The 22,400-nt window shown below is 42.1% G+C and overlaps 1 protein-coding gene across 2 annotated transcripts in view; it reads right to left on the bottom strand.

The window, feature by feature from the left end:
- Positions 1-12,362: 12,362 nt before the first annotated feature.
- mpped2 (metallophosphoesterase domain containing 2b) overlaps positions 12,363-22,400 on the bottom strand; it is a 29,413-nt gene continuing 19,375 nt past the window's right edge. For both annotated transcript variants that reach the window (XM_066648975.1, XM_066648974.1), the window contains exons 5-7: positions 14,963-15,078; positions 14,137-14,250; positions 12,363-13,527 (exon numbers count right to left, since the gene is read on the bottom strand). In XM_066648975.1, coding sequence (XP_066505072.1) covers positions 13,409-13,527; positions 14,137-14,250; positions 14,963-15,078 — 349 coding nt within the window. In that variant the 3' untranslated portion in view covers positions 12,363-13,408. The remainder of the gene's footprint in view (positions 13,528-14,136; positions 14,251-14,962; positions 15,079-22,400) is intronic.

Below are 22,400 nucleotides of genomic sequence, written 5' to 3'. Positions count from 1 at the left end.
TATCATAAAAACTTTTTTTCACATATTAATTATATAGTTTAAACACCAAATTATATATTTTTTAGTATGAAAGAGAGGGAGATAATCTAAGAGTAAGGGGCAGGGCATTCCAGTGGGTAGGGGCAGCAACACTGAAAGACCAGCCACTCATAGTGGACTGTTTATACCTTGAAACAGCCATTCGTTCATTCATCACAGTTGATTACTGTAACACACTCAACTATGATTTTGGTTTATCTATCCATGTCTTTTCCAGAAAAGAGAAATAACACTTCCAGTCGTCTTCCACAGGGAGGCAGCATCCATCCCCTCGATGAATAGCAGACACTTTGAGCTTAGCTTACCACTGAGGGGATAAAATGACAGGGAAATGTTCTCAGGACACGTTTTAAAAGCTTATGTGAGTAGACCAATGATTTACTGAATGGTTGTGATGAAGAGAAATATAAGGTCTATTTCTCAAACAAACTCCAAAATTCATTCATTCATTCATTCATTCATTCATTCATTCATTATCTGTAAGCGCTTATCCAGTTCAGGGTCGCGGTGGGTCCGGAGCCTACCTGGAATCATTGGGCGCCAGTCCTTCACAGGGCATCACAGACACTCACAGATTCACTCACACAGTCACCTATGGACACTTTTGAGTCACCGACCCACCTACCAACGTGTGTGTTTGGACCGTGGGAGGAAGCCGGAGCACCTGGAGCAAACCCACGCAGACACAGGGAGAACACACCACACTCCTCACAGACAGTCACTCGGAGCGGGACTCGAACCTACAACCTCCAGGTCCCTGGAGCTCTTACTGAGACACTACCATTGTAAAACATTATACTGACACCTACTGGCCTGGATGTACCAAAGATTGTGTACTAAACCATTCATTCTTTCAGTCATTCATGCATCTGTATTCATGTATGTAAGCACTTCTCCAATTCAAAGCTGCGGTGGATCTGGAACCTACCCAGAATTACTGGCTGGAGGAACACTCCCTGAAAGGGGCACCAGTCTGTCACAGGCCAAAGAACTGAAATAAACCATAAACATGGCCATCCTCATGTGGGAGACACAAGGAAAGTTTTTGACTCTTCAAAATATTTTCTCATATTATCTATATAGGGAAAACAATACTGTAATGCGCTCGCATCCATAGCCTAGTCACAAATGATGCCCTCTAGAAAGTGCACACTTTGAAGAGGATTAATGCAAAGGTCAAGTTTTTACAATGATCATACAATGATTCCCATTCACCGTAAACAGGTGCCAGTACACCTCTGCTGCACCATTTACGGTGGAAATGAAAAGCTGACTTGATTGTGCCGTCTATGAGGAGCAAGTATTGTAATTTGCTCAGCCCTGTGTCCATGGTGATGGGTTTAAAACCTAAAGTTACGTAAACAACCATGATGTTAATGTGAGAGAAGTCATGCCACTGAATCATTTTGGTGCTTGACTAATCCAGAGGAAAATGAAATCACACAATGTCGACCTCCTCACTCCTCACAGACAGTCACCCGGAGGAAACCCACACAGACACAGGGAGAACACACCACACTCCTCACAGACAGTCACTTGGAGGAAACCCACGCAGACACAGGGAGAACACACCACACTCCTCACAGACAGTCACCTGGAGAAAACCCACACAGACACAGGGAGAACACACCACACTCCTCACAGACAGTCAACTGGAGCAGGACTCGAACCCACAACCTCCAGGTCCCTGGAGCTGTGTGACTGCGACACCTACCTGCTGCCTGCTGCGCTAGCATGCTGCCCTGTCCCGTTTATCTCAGACTTTTTCTTATTGGACAGGCTTGACCCTGGGCTTAAACTAACAGACTAGATTGAAAAATCCTGCTTTGTAGATAACAGCCCATTTTGGTGACATAAGAGCGTGAGGAAAGAAGTTTAACTTCACCATATTCAGCACAAAGAGATCAAATATTCATTTTTTTTATATTTACATCAAACCAATGTTTGAATTTGGCAGTGTACATTAATCAGTAGTGAGTAATGTAACTGTAATGTACAGCTAGCTCATTCTTTCTGAACTGTGCTGAAATGTTTCTTAGTACACTTGTTAAACTTCCTCTTGTGTTAGGTTTTAAATGCGTATAAGTGCTCCATAAATTTGTTTATTGAATCAAGACTTCTTGAATTTGGCAGGAACTTCTATTTAAAAAAAAAAATACATTTTTTACTAAATTATAAAACTATGGCTTTTCTTTTGTAAGGGTCAGTTTTGACCCAGGTATAGTTTTAAATCAGAAATAAAAACAAGTGCCAAATCTGAACTCCTACAACCACTTGAGCTTCAGTTAGGGGCTTCTATCTTTGTCTGTATCACCAAACAAGGAAACACAGACATGTCCAGACATGTAAGGCCCAGTCAGTTTAGAGTTGGTGTTTTGTAGAGTTTACATCTCCAGTTTACAGTCTGCAACAATGAGAAATTAGAACCAATCCTTTCATGTATAATGAAGAATAACAAGGTCAACAAGAGGGAAGAAACAGATTGGTTAATAATTAATTGTTTTTAGGGGGTCTTATTGCTGATTTAAGACATGGGTCAAAACCAATCCATTAACATAAGAGATGGTCACAGAAAGCTAACCCAGGAGGGAGGTTAAGTAATTTACAGTTATTACAGGGTCAAACTGGGACAGACCATATTAATCGGGGGTGGGCAATCTTGTCCGTAAAGGGTTGGTTTGGATGCTGGATTTTAGTCCACTCAGGCCAGAGTACACCTGATTTCACTCCTTTAATTAGCTGGTCTCAGTAAAACAACTGATCACATGACTTCTTGGTTGGTTGGCAGCAGCCACACCAGCCCTTTACAAACAAGTTTGCCACACCCTGGATATACATAATGAGTGTCTCCAGTTGTTCTGAGAAAACACATGTCCATCCACTCTCATGTAGCTTTCTAAAAACAAAGGTCATTTTTAGAATATTGCCATTGAAGCTCAAAGTGCAGCAAGGTGCAGAATGTGTTTTTGTGAGTGAGAATGTGTTCAGGGTTTTGCAAAACATCACATCTGCTGCTTCACATCTGAGAAGTGAGCTAACAAAGTGAATAGTGTTTTAGGTTTTGTGAAACAAGTGATTAATTTGATAAATGAGTTTTGCCACATGATAGGTGTGTTCAGAGGATGAATGTTAGTGTTTTAGCAGCTCAGAAAAAAACTGTTACCTAGAACTTGTACTTGTACTTACTTGTTTATTACAAGTTTCGACTGTTAGTCATCACTGTCTATGCATTGCTCTCATTGCTTGAAGTCTTACACACTTCAAGCCACAGCATGTCTCTTCTGCGTACCTTATTATCTTGCCGGTTTACTGTTTTCTGTTCTTGGCTCGGGTGCCAAACCACTACTCAAAATGGTTCTGAAGGCAGTTGCATTGGAGGAAGAGAGAATTTAGTTGATTACTAGCCAAAAGGTGAGTCAGAAATGTATTGGGTGGAGCTTTTTAAATACCATGCCATAAACCAATAAAGTTTCAGTAACTGAGGATCAGAACGCCAGGGCCCCCGACCCCGGCTGCCACTGGAGAAGAGAGTCTGACTGATAGTTGAACCTCGGATCCAGGAGATACAATGCGGATTCCGCCCCGGTTGTGGAGCACAGGACCAGCTCTTTACCCTCGCTAGGATCCTAGAGGGTGCGTGGGAGTTTGCTCAACCAGTCTACTTGTGTTTTGTGGATCTGGAGAAGGATTCCATGTCTGCTTTTCGCGGATGATGTGGTCTTGTTGGCTTCATCGAGCCGGGACCTCCAGCTCTTGCTGGACCAGTTTGCAGCCGAGTGTGAAGCGGTAGGGATGAGGATCAGCACCTCCAAGTCCGAGTCCCTAGTACTCAGTCGGAAAAGGGTGGAGTGCTCTCTCCATGTTGGAAGTGAGATCCTGCCTCAAGTGGAGGAGGTTAAAGACCTCGGGGTCTTGTTAACGAGTGAGGGAAAGATGGAGCCGGCGTATCGGTGCAGCGTCAGCAGTAATGCGGGCTCTGTACCGGTCCATTGTGGTGAAGAGAGAGCTGAGCAGAAAAGCAAAGCTCTCAATTTACCGTTCAATCTACGTCCCAACCCTCACCTATGGTCACGAGCTTTGGGTAATGACTGAAAGAACGAGATCGCGGGTACAAGCAGCTGAAATGAGTTTTCTCCGCAGGGCGTCTGGACTCTCCCTTAGAGACAGGGCTAGGAGCTCAGACATCCGGGAGAGACTCAGAGTGGAGCCGCTGCTCCTCCACGTCGAGAGGAGCCAGTTGAGGTGGTTCGGGCGTCTGGTTCGGATGCCTCCTGGACACCTTCCTTGTGAGGTGTTCCGGGCGTGTCCAACAGGGAGGAGGCCCTGGAGCAGACCAAGAACACGCTGGAGAGACTACATGTCTCGACTGGCCTGGGAATGCCTAGGTATACCCCCAGAGGAGCTGGAAGCAGTGGCTGGGGAGAGGGAGGTCTGGGTTTCTTTGCTCAGACTGCTTGCCCCGCAACCCAGACCCGGATAAGCGGTGGATAATAGATGGATGGATGGAAAAACCAATAAAGCTCCACCTAGATCACCTAGGCAGCAGAGCATTTAGAACATTATGTAGCTTCCTCAGACACAGTTACATTATTCTCCATTCAGGGAAAACCAGATACTGACATTTGTGCAACACTTCTAACAAATTATGAAACATAATTATGAACTTTAAAACAAAATATTATATTGAACACCTAACCGTTCTGGAGTCGTTGGCTGCATGGCTCGTCTACCTCTGAGGCAGCGTTGCCTTCAGAACCATTCTGAGTAGTGATTTTGCGCAGGAGCCTGTTCTTGATTAGCATTAGCTTAGCAGGTACCTGAACTGTTACTATTGCTACTCTACTGTGCTTTATATTTTGATTACTTTGCTTATTCCATGTCATTATTTCTCTGTTTACATTAAAGTCTGACTTCAGTTGTTTCTACTGTTGTAGAACAGAACAACTGGTTTCTATCAAATGAAAAATGACTTGCGCTTACGTTTTCACATGTTCTGTTTTCTGGTATTTGGTGAAGTCTTTTTCATGTGATTAATCATACTTTTTTTTTTTTTTTTGCTCCACAGGTTTCCTTAGCTACTGAGGTGCTCTGTTCTTCGTTCACCCCGACCACTTTCTCCATCTAAACACACACAAGATTAGTTAGTCCTCTACCACTTTCTCCATCTAAACACACACAAGATTAGATAGTCCTCTACCACTTTCTCCATCTAAACACACACAAGATTAGTTAGTCCTCTACCACTTTCTCCATCTAAACACACACACGATTAGTTAGTCCTCTACCACTTTCTCCATCTAAACACACACAAGATTAGTTAGTCCTCTACCACTTTCTCCATCTAAACACACACAAGATTAGATAGTCCTCTACCACTTTCTCCATCTAAACACACACAACATTAGATAGTCCTCTACCACTTTCTCCATCTAAACACACACAAGATTAGTTAGTCCGTTGTGTGGTCGCATGTATGTGTGGTGTTCTCTTTTGCTAGTGTTGGTTTTAAATTTGTTCACAACATGTCTCCAGAAAATTATATGATTACTAAAAAATTACAACATTATGTAATTTTTATTGGAATAATAATATTTGGGGAGATGGCCAGAAAAGCGGCAAAAAAGAAAAACACATCAAAATGCAAAGAAGAAATACATGCCCTCGTCAAATGTGTTTGTGCCATTCTAAATACCGGCGGCGGTGATATTCACGTCAAAATTGCAAATGACAGCTATACATATATAAAAGATGGGCTAGGGAAAGATACAGAAGACAGCTTAAATAAATTGATTAAACTTGACACATTGCAAGATTACACTGAGATCAAACAGAATCAGAAAGAGTTGCAGTTATCAATAAGACCATTGTCTCCAACTGAAACAAAAACGTTCAGTCTTAATACTGGCCTCTGCAAAAAATCTTTAACATCTGCCCTCCCCATATCATCTGACGAAGTTTTAAGTTACTTCTTAAAGTGCCGGAGGCAAAACCAAAAAATTGATACAAATGATATATGTCAAAGCCTGTGAGTTTTATAAAATTGGAACTGCGTTCCTGGACCAAATTTTAGGCTTTGGTGAAAGTGCCCATGTTGAGATAAAATCTTATACAACAGTTAATTTCCTAAAGAGGGTCAAAGAAGATATCCCCAAGTATTTCTCTGCTTTTGGAAACACTGAAGGTGGCTTTTTGTTTATTGGCGTAGATGATGATACGAAGAAAGTAGTGGGCTGTGGCAGGGGAATGATATTATCTAAGCTGAAGGAAGAAATACAAAAAATATGCGATAAAGCACAGAATCGAGCTGTTCACTTTCAGCACTGTACAAACAACGACAGCTGGGCTCCAGAAATTAAAGTTATTCCAGTTAAACCGGAGCAGACAGTGTATGTCGTTGCGATAAAAATCCCACAGTTCTGTTGTGCCGTATTTGAGAAAGACCCTGAGAGCTGGGTGATTAAAGATAATGAAGAGGGAGGAACAGTTTCTCAACTCAGTTGCAGTGAATGGTTAAAAAAGATGGAGTCTGATCAAAGTGTTGCAGTAAATTTGCCGTTGAGGGAAACACAACAACCACCCCCACACATTTATATAACACCCCCGTTACAACCCCTTATACCAGGGGTCGGCAACCTTGACCACGGAAAGCCATTTGGACCCATTTCACACAGTAAAGAAAACACTGGGAGCCACAAAACTCTTTTGAAATTTTAAATGAAGTAACACTGCGCATAACAGGGTTTTTTGCCTTTGTGCTCTGTATAAACAAACTATACTGTGTTACATTTATGAAATCAATGAACGACTGCAGAGAAAATGAAATAACATTTCTGCATGCAACAAAACATTTTTAACTCGTTGTGATGTTGTGTTGACGGTTAAGTAAAATACTCAATGTCTATTTGAGTCCTTGTAGTAATGGAAAAAAGAAAGCCGAACTTAAATTATCCACTGGCAGCAAACAAAAACGCTGTCCTCTCTCTGCGTGCCGTCCTTATTTTACTGGCGTCGTGCAGTCAGCTGTCAAAAGTTCAAGAAACCGCACACTGGCGGGTGTCACACATGGGAAGTTGTGACGTGTTTTAAGAGCGACAAAAGTATTTTAAATATTAAATATTAAAATATTTTAGATGTTACAAGATCGCCATAATCGTCATAGACTTACATTTTGAAAATGAACGAACCAAAAGAAAATACATTTTAATTAAATACTCATTAATTATTTTCTAAAGCTGAGCTGCGTCAGAGGGATCAAAGAGCCGCGGGTTGCCAACCCCTGCCTTATACAAATAGGGCAGCTTTCCCAAGGAATTTCCCCAGGTTTCCCGATAGGCCCAGGCTCCCCACATATCCACGGCCAACGCTAATTTATATTATTTAAAATCATATAGGTTTATGTCTCTCAAAAATCAGGCACTGGATGACACAAAATTCACTGATGCTTAATATTAATAAAACTGACCTAATCCTCATTGGCTCCAAATCTACCCTCAATAAAACTGGCTCCCTCACACTCTCAATTGATGATGTCACCCTGTCCCCCTCCACTGTGGTCCGAAATCTTGGTGTCACCCTTGACTCTTCACTCACGTTTCATTCCCATGTTAGTTCCGTCATAAAAACCTCATTCTTCCACCTTCGCAACATTGCTAAAATCCGTCCTTCTCTTTCCCAGTCTGCCTCTGAACGCCTCATCCATGCATTCATCTCCAGCCGTCTTGACTATTGTAACTCTCTTCTTTCTGGCATTAGCTCCTCACTACTACATAAACTCCAAATGGTCCAGAACTCTGCTGCCCGTCTCCTCACCCACACCCGGTCCCACCACCACATCACCCCAGTTCTCCACAACCTCCACTGGCTTCCTGTTAAATATCGTATTCAGTTCAAAATCCTCCTTCTCACCTACAAAGCTCTCAATAACCAAGCTCCCTCTTACTTATTGGACCTTCTTCAACCATACACACCTAATCGCATTCTCAGATCTTCCTCAGCCGGTTTACTCACCATTCCCCCTTCTAAGCTGCGTAGTCTTGGAGATCGAGCCTTCTCCAGACATGCCCCCCGCCTCTGGAACTCCCTTCCTCCAGAAATTCAACAGTCAACATCTCTATCACTATTTAAATCCAAACTTAAAACACACCTGTTTGCGGCTGCATTTAATCCCTCTGTTTCTGATTAGCCCTTGTTTGTTTTTACCCTTGTTCCTGTTTTGTATCATTGTATGTTATGTAGTGTTATGGATGTGATTGTCTTTATGTGTTCATCTGATTGTAATAGCGTCTTTGGGTTACAGAAAAGCGCTTTAAAAATTCCATTTATTATTATTATTATTATTATTACATACATCTACCACTTTTACTTTTAGACAACCCCCCCCCCCCCTCTCTCTCTCTCTCTCTCTCTCTCTCTCTCTCTGCCATTTTCTAGATTCCGTACTGTTCCAGTCTATGTGTTCTGTTTGTCGCTGTCTCCTGTACGTCATGTCGGCGGGAATCACAAAGACGTCTATGTGTATATATATATATACTTCTAGCCTGCTTTATTTTGTGCTCTTCCTATTTTGACTACGAGTTTGTTTTACCCATTTAGTTACTGACACTACATTTATATTTTTCTAATCTTTTTGTAACACTGTGTATATATATATTTCACTAGAGAAGGGCTGGCTGCCGTTTGTTTTGGGAGTGGGTACCTAAGGAGTGAGGTAAGACCTTTTCTTTTGTTTTACTTAGGTACGTTAGAGCTGTCTGTGGGTCAGTTGGGTGGGGTGTTTTTTTTTTTTTGTTATTTTTGTCGAAATACGGCCATCCTGAAGTTCACTGGTGTTTTGAGACGACGCTAGTCCTTCAAAGAGCAGTACACCTACCAACGTGTTTTCGGACCGTGGGAGTAGTGATGAGTCGGTCTCGAACGATCCGGCTCAAAGAGTCGGCTCCCGAGAGTGAGCCATTTTTTTTCTTTTGCCGCACGCGATTGGTCACACAGCGTCTGTGTGTCTACACTAAACGAGCGGAGCGGGGAAGGGAGACACACGTAGTGACACACAGCACACAACAGGAGGGAGGGAGAGTCTTTAGACAGACTACAAGCTGGAAAGGTGAGGAAAAAAGTGACAGGAAACGTAATACAGTTTGGACGCCTTTTAAAGTTATAGACAGTCCAAGGCAGAGTGTAAACTTTGCAAAGTGAAAATTTCATATCGTGCAGGTTCCACAAACAACCTGCATAGGCAAATGCGAACTGTTCATCCAACAGTGCAATTACATGTGAAAAGACAAGCATCGGAGAATCCATCACTACGTGGGAGGAAACCGGAGCACCCGGAGGAAACCCATGTGGACACGGCGAGAACACACCAAACTCCTCACAGAGAGTCACCTGGAGCGGCACTTAAACCCACAACCTACAGGTCCCTGGAGCTCTGGGACTGCGACACCTACCTGCTGGGCCACCGTGCCGCCCGTTAACATACTATATTTATCTGAACTAATTCAGTTTGTTTACCTTGAGTTCTTCAGTCATATTACTGCTCTTTGTTTCTTGTTCTCCGGAGTCGACCCGAGGAGGATGGGTTCCCCAATTTGAGTCTTGGTTCCTCTCAAGGTTTCTTCCTCTTAGGGAGTTTTTCCTTGCCACTGTTGCCTCGGCTTGCTCACTTGGGGCTAGGACCTGGAGCTCCGTAAAGCTGCTTTGTTAAAAAAAAAAAGCAAGCAGTCAATGAAAGAATGTAACTATAATTTAACTGCAGTTTTTCTTGAATTCACAACAAAACTGTTTAAGGAAAACGTATTAACTGTTTAAGGAAAACGAGTCTGTCATTTTACACCACTAGGTGGCAGCACTTCCCCATCATTTTCACGTTAGCCACCTGGCGTCCGCTTTGTGCCTGCTACTGTACACTGTGTGAATGTAATTGATTCTAAATATCTCGCGTTGACATTTATAACATGAACGGACTGAAGACGTGTTGGATTTACGAAAAAAAATGCAATCATGGAAAAAAATGGAAATGGTTTTAAATGGAATCAGTAAGAAATAATTTAGTTGATTTTATGTTTATGTTTGAATTTATTGTATTTTTTTGGTTAGTTTTTTCAGTTGTATGTATTGTGTTCTAGTTCAAAGACGGAGAAGGCACTACTACTATTTGCCTGTTTTAATTTTTGTATTATTATTTGTCTCATTCCTTGTTGTGTAATATTAAATAATTATAGTTACCCTTTTAAATGGCTTCATTTTGTCTGACTCAATGCACTCAGTGTTGACTGAATGAGTTTTATTATTATTATAAGGTGAAGAGAAATTCGGACAGGACCGTGTCAGTGTGTCACCTTTAAAGACTGAGATCTGATTGGTGTGACTCTTCTGTCTGCTCCACTATTACTTTTTAGTGAATGTTTGTGTGTGTCCCAGGACAGTCACCTTCCCCCTGCGCATCCCCTTTCTGCATGGGGTAGTTCATCCCAAGGTCAGTCAGATTACTGCATGTTTGTAACAAAGGCAGCAGTCGTGAGCCCGGATATTTCATACCTATACATATCTGTCAATGCCAATGTGTCATACATCACAGAACATGTCCAGCTATTTTTGTTGGTCCAGCAGTGACACTGAGGGCTTTAAAAACTCCAGCAGTTACTGCTGTGTCTGATCCACTCCTAACAGCTCAACACACACTAACACACCACCATCACCACGTCAGTGTCACTGCAGCGCTGACAATGAGCCACCACCACATTATACCTGCTCTGTGGGTGTCCTGAGTGCTGAAGAACGGGGGGGGAAGTGGTCAAACGAAGTATGCAGAGCTACAGTTGGACTACAGCCTGTAGTTGTAGAACTATAAAGTGCTCCTGTGTGGTGAGTGGAGCTGATAAAATGGAGAGTGGGTGTTGTTTTTTTGGAAAATGTTTGCTTTATTGTTCCAGTGACCTATCTGTCAATAGAAGGACCGTTTTTGGTGCTGTTTGGAGCCATATCTTCAGCCCACGTTTAGACATTCGGTGGAGCTCACGACCAGCGAGGGGTCAGTGGATAGTGTTTGAGCTCAGTATCAGGGATGGGAGAATGAATGCTGAATGGTGAATACCCTCCTCCCTGACATGGAAAACAGGGATAGACTCACACGGCTGGAAAAAGAGCAGTAAGTGCTTACTTGGCAAAATGCCACACTAAAAAACATTAGATCCAGACCTCCATTCATCCAGAGGAACAGATCACGGACTGGGGATGAAGGCCACAAATTGGCACACCCTGCTTTTAAAGCAACATTTGGCCATTTTATGATGACCAGGCCATAAAAGCAGTATAATACACTCTCAGAAGCATAAGTAAAGTGCCAGAATTTGTCTAATATACTTCTATAGAACATATACAGTGAACTGTCATTGGATTAGCAACACCTGTGTTGTGCTGTTACGAGTGAATCAGACACAGCAGTGTACCAAGTGTTTTTACTCACTGTCCTTATATTATTTATTTATTTATTGTTAACCTTATATAGCCGGCGGCACGGTGGATCAGCAGGTAGAGTCGCAGTCACACAGCTCCAGGGAACTGGAGGTTAACCTCTTAAACCCTCTTGATTTCCAAGGCAACATGTGCAGAACTGACGTGTACAAACTTCTGGCCAGCGTACAGTGCCACCAGCCGTGAGCCTGCCTCGGCCTTGTTTCTTCTCTCCTGTAAGAAGGTTGGAGGATGGAACAAGTGCCTCTTCGCAGCACGTGATCGAGCAGCTCCGTGTTCCCCCCGTCACCATGGACACGTGGGGTTGTGACCCCCGCCGCCTCGACCGTGACACTCCAGCGCTGACAAATTTCCACAATCAATAGAAGCTGTCAGGAGAACACGGGGTTAGGGCCGTCCCTGTCCACGGGCCCCATTCATTCCCACCACTGACAGCAGCCTGGTAATTAATGGACTTGATCAATCAGAGTGGGCACTAAACGCTGGCACTGACTGAGCGTCTTCGAACGTCTCCATCCACAGGAAAATACTTTAAAGGACACGAGCGATTTGGATCCTTTACACACACACACACACACACCGTTTCAACGTTCGAGAAATCCAGGCTTTGCCATTGAAGAGACACTAGAGAGAAATTGTGTTGTAGCAACGCTGGAGACAGCACTATGTAACTTCTGGACGAGGGTAATAAACAAACTCCCCACAATCCCTTGATTTCAGGACGGTGTTGGTTTCAGAAAAGTAAATTACACTCTGCAGCTGTAGGGGGAGCCGAGGAGCAAAAAAAAATAATCCTAATTTTCATGTACCTAGTGAAAAAATCGGAACCACTGTTTAAAAATCTTGCAGTTTTTATTTGCATATAAAGTTGGCTAAATGACACGAATAAAAAAAAAGTTCATGAACATGGAAACAAAGCATTTACAATGGCACCAATGACATCTCATGGCAATAGCTTTTTTTTCTGTGCGCTAGCGAGATTGCAAGTCCAAACAGTGCAAAATACAACAAACACGTTAATTACGACCCAAATAATGTCCACCAAATTGTAAGAAGGGAAATGAAACCATATCCACAAAACAGGCTCAGATTAACCCCGAGCGTGGCTTCGAAAACTTGCGTTCCAAGTGTCCGGTCTTACTGAATACGAACGAATGAAAGTCCGACCTCACTGGAATGTCACACCCACTGCGCCGCTATGACGTATTACTACGATGCAGAAATAAAATGCCAAAAAAATAGTGTTCCGTTCAAACTTGACGAGTCCATAATCCTAAATCACTTTTCTGCCGCATGAAGTACTTAGTCACCTCCTCTAAATACACAGGGAGGAACAAATTGAGGGTGGTGCATGGCTTGCTTTACAAACAAGATGCATTTATTCTCTTGACAGTATAAAAGCAATGTGTTTGATTGCACAATAAATATATTAAACCATGAAGAGTACAGGGTGTCACTAGAGAGATTTTAAGCAATCCTCAAATTAATGTCTCGCACTGGATTCAGCTCTAAAACTGCACAGGATCCAAATTATGGCCTTAAATAATGTCCCCTGCGCTGTGTTTACTAAAGCAGAACACAGTGGGAAAACAATCAAGTATTGCTGAGCCTTTGAGGGTACCTTTTTATAATGCACTTTCATATTCAGGCTAAAAGGAATTTAACAAGGCAACCAATACAATGAACCATAAATATGAATTCACAACTTGTTTTTTTTTGTTTTTTTAAACTTTTCCAGCAAATCATTTTTCAAATGGCATGATTTTAAATCTTTAAAAATATTACATATCCATGCATTCATATTTTATTTTTTTTTTTAAATACAAGCAGTACAAAAAGACCATTACTTTAAAGTTAAGAAGAGTTTAAAGTAGAAAAAAGTGGCTAATTCTGGGGAATTTCAAGAGCTTCCAGGGTTGGGAAGGTCAAATATGATTGGAGGGTTGGTGGGCTGGAAACTGACTGTACACGTGGAGGAGTTGATGAATGTTGTATATCCATCCGTCATCAGGCCATACCCTACACAGACAGGAGAGAGGACACAATACAGGGCCAAAATTAGACAAATAGTCCAATAACACAGGGGTAAAGTTGGTGTGGATGACAAAATAGGCACTAAATACACAGTTCTTTCATTTCATTGGGAATCTGCATTGGATCCATCTATTGATCGATGCATTTTACATCAGATCCTGCGACAGCTAAAGCTGAAATAATTGAAGGCAACGTGTTAAAGGCAGTAGTATGCACTTCATTGTTTATTATTAGCACCTCTTACTTTTATTAACTAACACAAGGTCAAACGTTAATAGCTAACAACTTTCACACTGGGGTCAGCAAGGTGTCGCATTGCAGGTCTTCCATTCTTGATCCTTGGTGCCATGGAGGTTAATTGCGTTGCCCTAGAGCACAGTTGACATGCTGGTTGTACTACCTTTCGATCCACAGCCCAACTCCAGCAAGGAATGTCGTCGAGTTACCATGGGGTTTAACCCAGCAACTACTTCGTTCTGGCTCACTCAGAAACATCCACAAATAACCTTAATATATATGATGTTTAAAGCCACTTTGAGGCAAAGACAGACCAAAATTAATGAGGGAAAACACCAAAGAAAGGAAGAAGCCCACCTTCATGGATGCCTCCGTAGACGTGGAGCTTAGGTCGGACCCGTCTCTGTACCGTGTTGAGTAGCTCCACGCAGCCGACTCTCTGCAGCTCCTTAGGCACCCAGTCTCTGAACCCTGAACCCCACAACACACAGTAAATGTAGACGTTCAGCACCAAGCACTGATACATATTACAGCATCAGCTCACTTTTCATATCTCTGCGGTTTTCCCTGACATCCCACTTTCACTGCTGAAACGGTGGTAAACTACACTGCTGAAGGGTAGGATTTCTCTTGAATGTAGCCTTCTATTCATTTCATGATTACTTAACCTAACTTAAACCATAAACACTACCAGCCTAACAACCTTTACACTAACAATATCCTCCTCCCCAGTCCCCCCTTAAAATGTAATGATTTACCTTGTGGTCCCCACAAGGAAGGCAAGTCCCCATAAGGTGCGTCCCCACAGTTCATGTCCCCACAACATTATATAAACTTGTTGCATAGAAGCTGTCTCCCTCTCACACACACACAGTTGAAACCAATCTTAATCCTAGCCTGACCTTGACCAAAGCCTGATGTCAGATGTTAGCATTTGACCTTAACGCCAATCAAAACACAGACCACCAATTTAATCCATAAAATAAAAGTTATATTAATTTAATAACGACATATATTTTTGGCACACAGAAGATCAGAAGACATGTGAAAATTGTTTTTAAATAATAATAAAAAGGTAAAAAAAAGCCCTAATGCTGAAATATTCAATTTTAAAGGTTTTATGTTTTTCAAAATATTTACGTATGGGCTTGTGCAGAAACACACACTCTGTCCCTGTGCTTACCCAGAGGAGGCCCGTGGGTCATAAGGATGTCTATGTCCTCGGGGATCTGGTTCCACTTGTCCAGCAGAGACTGACCACGAGGCAAGTTAAAGCCCCATCCATTAAACCAGGGCGTCCTGGGGGAACACACACACAAACACAAAAAACATAAGATTCTTTTTGAACATCGGTTTCAAGTACAAAACACACACACCAGGGGAACATGTGGCAACACAAAATTCAGCCTAATACAACACAGAAAGATGGCTGTGTTACAGTTAAATGCTGGCACTAATTAATTGGGTTTTATTTTTATATTTTATATTATACATTTATTTAAATTCTAACACTCACTTTACACACAGTAAACAAGCACCTACAATATATGCCTTTTACTGCACATTGTCTGTCTATGGCGAAATGTAAATCCCTGCGTACACCAGCTTCAACAACTTCAGGCTTTACTCGTGTGTTTTTATAACTACAGCATATTTACATATAACTAGAGAAGGAAAAACTGAAGTGGATACAAACGTGCATTTACAATAGTTGCATTACTTTAATCCATGCGTAAGAGGGGGAAAACATCATCAGCTGTTACACTGTTTCTGCATGTCATTGCGAAATAGTGCCTCTATATTTAACCCATCTGTGACAGTGAAAACACACACACACACACACACACACAATGTTGAAGAGACAAAGTGTAAATGATACAGTGAATAGCAAAGTGGGAACACAACTATTACTTTTTTTTCTGTTTTTCTCAACAGAAAAACAGAAAAAGGTCCAATCAAAACAAGCTATGTGAGTGATCTGCGTATAAAGTAGCAGTAGTCAGCAAGAGGTCATTAACTGTACAAATGCTCTCTGACACATGATAATATTGTGATACTGAACAAGGTTTTGGCTGCTCTTGCGTGAGGTTATGACTCTTGCATTGCTCTTCAGGATTAATGAAACCGGACTGCTCGTTTCTCTCAGTCTTTCTAACTCTCTCCGTCTCCGACATTCGTTCTGTCAACTATTAGAAAAGGATACGGAACCATAAAAGCTGCATATAAACAGAAGCCTGTATCAGATTACAAGGCCACGGTTATTCCCTGACGAGTCACCCTAGAGCAGAGGTTATCTCCAGAGCGGCAACCCCAGAGTAGAGGTCAGCCCCAGAGCAGGGGTCATCGTCGGAGAAGGCGGATTGATAGTGCTGTCAGCGCCAGCGAGCAGGAGCTTGTTAATGCGCTTTTTATTTGCCCTGGGGAGCTGCGCTGCCGACAGGCCGCTCCAACCCAGTCCAGCCCCACATTTACCCCCCATCAGACCCTGGCCGATCGAGGCCAAAAGCTCAGCCAAGGCCAGAGCACACTGACAGGCTGTTTGGACGAGGTCAGGGGTAAATGCAGGGGCTGGGCCCCTCGCTGGAAAGCAAGCAATGAGTGATAGATGAAGATAAAGAGGAAGACCGAGTAGACAAAAGTAGGGTTCATTCGACTGGTTCGTACATATACAGGCATCGAGTACCGTTTTACAAAAAAGGCTACCCTTAAAATGAGTTTGAGATTGTTTTAACTATTTTTCTTAGGTCATAAACACCTTAAAATAATTAATAAGCTGTTCTAATAAAAATTAAAGGTGCAAAAATGAGGCAATGCCATGTGTGTCCATGGGTCCAAGGGAACACAGTTCCACGACTTGGCCCTACCCCTCTTTCCCAAAAGGAATGGACACCCCTGCCCCTACGCAAAAGAAAGGGGTAGGGCTAAGGAGGGGGGCTTTACAGGAGGTCCTCGGGTTACGTCAATCCTGAGTTACGATGTTTCGTGGCTACGACACATCTCCCATTCACTGCATAAAGCCTGGTTTCGACTTAAGTGGTTTTGCGTCGTAAACGTCGTAACGTGAACTTCGTGTTTGGTGTGGCTCGGGAGCGAGGAGGATAAGTGCTTACAGTATGCATAACTGTATGTATGTTCCGACTTACACCAAAAATCAGTTTACAGCGCGACGTAGGAACGGATCAACGTCATAAGTCGAGGACCCCCTGCGATTTTTAAGGGGCATACTTCAAACCAAGGGCTACAAATGCCTTGTCAATCAGCTGCAAAATGTCAGCATTTCCTGTTTTAACAAATATGATAACATTGTAACCATCCTACCAACCAAATAGTGGTAAAAAAAAAAAGGCAACTGTGATCTGTTTAATCTGAAGAACATGATCATCCAGTACATGTCTAACACTGACTGATGGAGAAAAAACAAAGGTGAATTACCAGAACCGTTTGAGGTTTACCAGTTCACATAAAAAGGTCAGTCAATTGTGCTAAAACAGCTCATTAATGATTTACGGAGTCTATGCATTCAGTAAACCATTCATTAGCTAATTGTAAAGCGATTAATAAAACATTTATAAAAAGGTAGTATTACTGCAAAGAGGTAACGATATCTAACAACATGGCTGCAGCAACCCTGCGCAAATCTGAATTCCTTAAAAGGAAACCTTTCCGTGTTAATCCATCACTTCTTATCTGCTTCTGTAGCTCAGACATTCGGCAAAATCAGCCCTGTAAAGATCCTTAAATGTTCTTTGGCTTGCAACTTTAGTGGGACCCTTTTAACGGCAACATATGATGGACTTGTTAAACATCACAGAAAAGGATGCTTTAACCACGCAATAACTCATTGATTCATTCACACAATGACAGCCTCACTGAGATGCTTCACAGACCTGTAATCGTTAACAGGGCCTCTGTAATCGCTGCTCTGAGCTTAGCACTGCAAAGAATGTACTATGTAACTTATTAGAAGAGGGTAGGAAACTACACCCTCCTTTCCCCTCCCTGTTGATTTCAGCAGTTCTGTAAAATTAATTACACTAGGGGGAGCCCCAGGAGCAAAAAAACACAAATCTTACCTAGGGTTGCTTTAAAATGAAAAATGCTTTTGAAGGCATTTACACAGACATTTCCCTCTGGATGGAAGTGCATTGTGAATCACTGTCCTTTTGCACATGCAGCTCGGTTTAGACTAATGACAGACACAGGTCACGTTAAAAAGACATGGGCCTTACAGAAACATCAGATTCGCGCCAGTGTGTGAACATAGCAAGTGTTCCAAAATTCATAATAAAAGCCAAAAAGGCAGGTGCTTAAGCAACCACAGCAATCAGCTGTATGACGCAGGACTGGCAGAAATTACACTGAAAGACACTGAAGGTTTCCTTTTATTTGTTTATCTCCTGCTGACTCTCCTGCAGAGTTTTATTGTGGCTCTAATGAGATCCACCTGATTCCTCCATTCAAACGCATCTGAAGGCTTCATCAACTCAATCAGGAGCCTGTTTCACGAAGCAGAACTTAAGAGTTTCTGACTACACTGCAGTTTCCTAAAAGTGAAACTGTTGTTAACTGTTTTAAAATGTTAACTCTGTTAACTCTCATCATTCCTCAAGCTAGGATTAATGCTCAGGAGTGTTGGTGGTGTAGTATCCCAATAAAATCTCATTTACTGACATTGTAAATACAGGGTTAGATCAAACTAAACTCATATTTATCTGGATAATCAAGAAATCCTGCTTTGTAGACAGAAACAACAGCAGTGCACTGTGGAACTAACTGCTTTGGTTCATCTAAATGTTAACAGGCAAGTCACTGGTTGTTTCTATGTATGTGGACTGTAGTGAACATCTGCATAGGATTCAATGGATTTTGAGGTTGAGGTCATTCCCCATAATATTGAGGTCATTCTGATGCATAAACACAAAGTAGATGCCCTGAATTTTCCTTTACTCTCCAAAGCAAAAGATAAAAAAAAAAATCATAAATTCACAGCCGTACTGTTTCACCGTAAACCAAAGTTAGCAACTGCCTCCCAGACCCAGCCACAGAGACAGTGCATGCTTTACAAAGGCTTCACTGTTCATCTCATGGGAACGTCTCCACCAGTAAAACATGATCTGGCCTCACGGTCAGGATTCTGAGAGTTACATTCTGATTGGCTCTTTACATCCGGGTATACGCACTTCCATGTATCGTATTGTGGTGGCTCTGGTACTGGTGCATTGTGAATCGCAAAGACTGCCCCCTACTCTATGTAGAGCCAAAATAGCAGGCTTGCGATTGGCCCTTTCAAATTTTTTAAATGTTCTTTTCCTGCTATAGTATGCGGTTCTGGCCCACAGTAAGTGGAGAAAGGTACCAGACTCTCCGTACAAGCGTATCAATGCGAGACAACGGTATCAGCACAAACAGATTATAACGTTATCTTATTCTGAGTGGGTCCTTCCTAGCTGTTCCTAAGTAACATGCAGTTTTGTGCGGCTGTAGCAATGTGCTAGTTTAGTATTTTTGTTTCATGTTTAATGACAAACAACTCACCGGTATATTCCACTTTAAATGGTGCAGCATCTTACATTACAGCACTCTGTTCTGCCCCAAAGGGTGCTGTAATTATATTCATTCATTCATAATCTGTAAGCGCTTATCCAGTTCAGGGTCGCGGTGGGTCCAGAGCCTACCTGGAATCAATGGGCACAAGGTGGGAATACACCCTGGAGGGGGCGCCAGTCCTTCACAGGGCAATACACACACACACATTCACTCACACCTACGGACACTTTTGAGTCGCCAATCCACCTACCAACGTGTGTTTTTGGACTGTGGGAGGAAACCGGAGCACCCGGAGGAAACCCACACAGACACAGGGAGAACACACCACACTCCTCACAGACAGTCACCCGGAGCGGGAATCGAACCCACAACCTCCAGGTCCCTGGAGCTGTGTGAATGCGACACTTGCTGTAATTATATTCAAGAGCTTTTTTGGTAAAGAATTTGAGCCTACATTTAATGGTGCTTGGTAACGTTCTGCTTCAAGTTTGAACCTAAATGGATTCAATTCAAATGCACTTTTCTTTGTGCTCCAAGAGTTTTCTGAACTAAAACGTGCCTCTTAAAAGGGGACTTCAGTTTATGCAGCAAATGCAATTTCACAAAAACTACAAAATTGAGGTTTATAAAGTTTCGAATACTGTGGGCAGTGCGGTGGCGCAACAGGTAGTGTCGCTTTCAAACAGCTCCTGTGGGTTAAATATAAATCTAATACCGATTTTATTAATCAAAACGGGTCTACAGTCCCAAGATTTCAGGGTCATTGCCCCATGGAGTTGATTATAGCAAAGTGGTAGAAAATGCAGAACAGTAATTATATTGCTTTAATTGTTATCTTAACAACTCCATGTTGTAATCTTTGGTAATAGCAATTCAGCAAAGCCAGAATCATGTTCACTTTTTCAAAACAATATACAGAGGAGTTCTGTATATTCCTAGTCATCTCTTCTAGACTAGTTCATTGTCTAGAAGAGATGACTGCATGGAAATCAAGGCTCCGGTGAAGTGAATATGACTGCTGTTGTAGCACACGTGGAGCATGCCGTCCAGGGGCATTGGATCTTGATGAAGTTGAAAAAGCGTAGGAGGTTCTTATGACCTGGAAGTGAGAGTCAAAGTGAAGAGGGTCTTTCTTCCCCTGCAGTTTGTTCCCAGAGACCTGAGGCTCGTATAGTGAATTACGCTGAGCAAGCGTGGGAGGAGCCCAGGGACTGGGGCAGCTACTCGCTCTCTCACTCTCTCTCTCTTCTCCTCTTGAATTACATTAAAAAGATCTTGTTAGAGGCCAGGAGCAGAGCATAGAGCACCAATTAAAGAGGACAAGAAAGAGCCTCAAGTGGAGAAATCAGAAAGCCTTCTGCGTACCTTTTTAAAAAATGACTTGCAATAAAACATAAAAAGAAACGGACTAAAAATCAATGTTATGGTTAGATGTTACGAGAAATCAAGGTCAGACCTTTATAGACCGGTATATCTGAGTATCAGTCACAGATTAGCAACCTAAATAATCTGTAACCAGTCAAAACACAAAAAAAGGCAGCAAAAGACCTAAAAACAAATAAATAATAAAATACATATTTAAACACTCTCCTCCCAAGTTTCCAAGAGATAGCTGTGTGACTATGAAGCAAATAACGATAAAACACATCACCAACGCCATATTGGTCTCTGGTTTGTTGTGGAACTCGCAGTAGTTCATGTTCAGGAAAGGGCTGTCATAGCACGATTAATCAAAAACAAATCTAACGGTCAGATCAGCAGTGACTGTTCCATCTCCATCATCACACAGTGGCTAAACAGACGCCTCTCATCAGCTCGTGTTTGTCCACTGAGCTCCAACAGACCCAGAGGCGGAGCTCCATTCCCTGGTCTTAGTCAGACTGCAGAGTGGAGGGAGTATAAAACAGGGCTCATATTATATAGAGAAACACAAGTTGGCATGTGTTATAACGCTTTTTTTTTTTTTTTAGAGCTTTGCAAACATCAGAGTATACAAAAAAGCAAATCAGTTTCAAAACATATTCAAAAGTAAAGTACAGACATACCATCTACAGCCCTGTCCAGACCGGATAAAATTTAATTTCCACAGAGTCCTGTGGTAATTCTCTCTTTTACAGGGGTTCCTCTGTAATTTTATTTCTGCCCAAATACTTCCCCCAACAGACTCTGAGAAAATCACAGGGCGAATTACTTATTGTTTTCGTTAATCCAGCTGCAAATCGCTGTGCTTTAACAGGCAGATCTCGGCTCACGTCGGATAAAACAGGAGTTTGACACTGCTGTGTACCATATTTAGCCTCTGGGCACACATTTCCATAAATAATCCCAGAAAATATTTTCCAAACAGGAGTGTTACTGAACCAGTGACATGGTGTAAGTGTTTTCCAGACTTCACCTCGGAGAGTGTTATCAAAAGTTGGAAAAATTAAATAAAATCAGCAAGAAACGGGAGATCACGCAGATTGATAAAAGCCACAATTATAAAGAAAACTGCAGGTATTGAATTACTTTGATATTCAGTACATTATCACTGCACTACTTTGGGAACTTGCTCGTCTTCTAGAATTTACTGTGAGTTTTTGTTTTTTGTTTGTCATGTAAAATTTTTTATTACAGATGCCCCCCTGAAAAACTAATCCAATCCAAATGGGGCTTATGTTAGCAAGCTCTATTACAACATGGCAAACTACCATGACACTTGGCTAATATTTACCATGCCTGATCTCTGCTAGTCAAATTAAAAATATCACCGTTATCACAAACATCAATGTGAACAAATCTACTGCTCTGAACTGTAATGCGTGTTTATCACCCTTTAAAAGATTCATCCCTGGGCAATAAATACGAGTCTATGGATTCAGCCATGCACTGTACAATAACAGATAATTATGCTCTCTTTAAAACTAGAGCTGGTCTTTGTTCATTGGAAGACAACATTGACATTATACTCAAACGCTGACATTATGCCCTCCCCTAGAAACCAGTTTTAATCAACTCTGCCCAACCCTTACAATCAAATAACCCAACAGAATAGGCAATGGCCACCAAGGTTGCAGTGATACTGAATGAATGCC

Source organism: Hoplias malabaricus, chromosome 17, assembly GCF_029633855.1.
Source record: "Hoplias malabaricus isolate fHopMal1 chromosome 17, fHopMal1.hap1, whole genome shotgun sequence".
Lineage (NCBI taxonomy): Eukaryota > Metazoa > Chordata > Actinopteri > Characiformes > Erythrinidae > Hoplias > Hoplias malabaricus.
The sequence above is the reverse complement of the archived record's forward strand: the minus strand, read 5'-3'. Positions and strand labels throughout refer to the sequence as shown.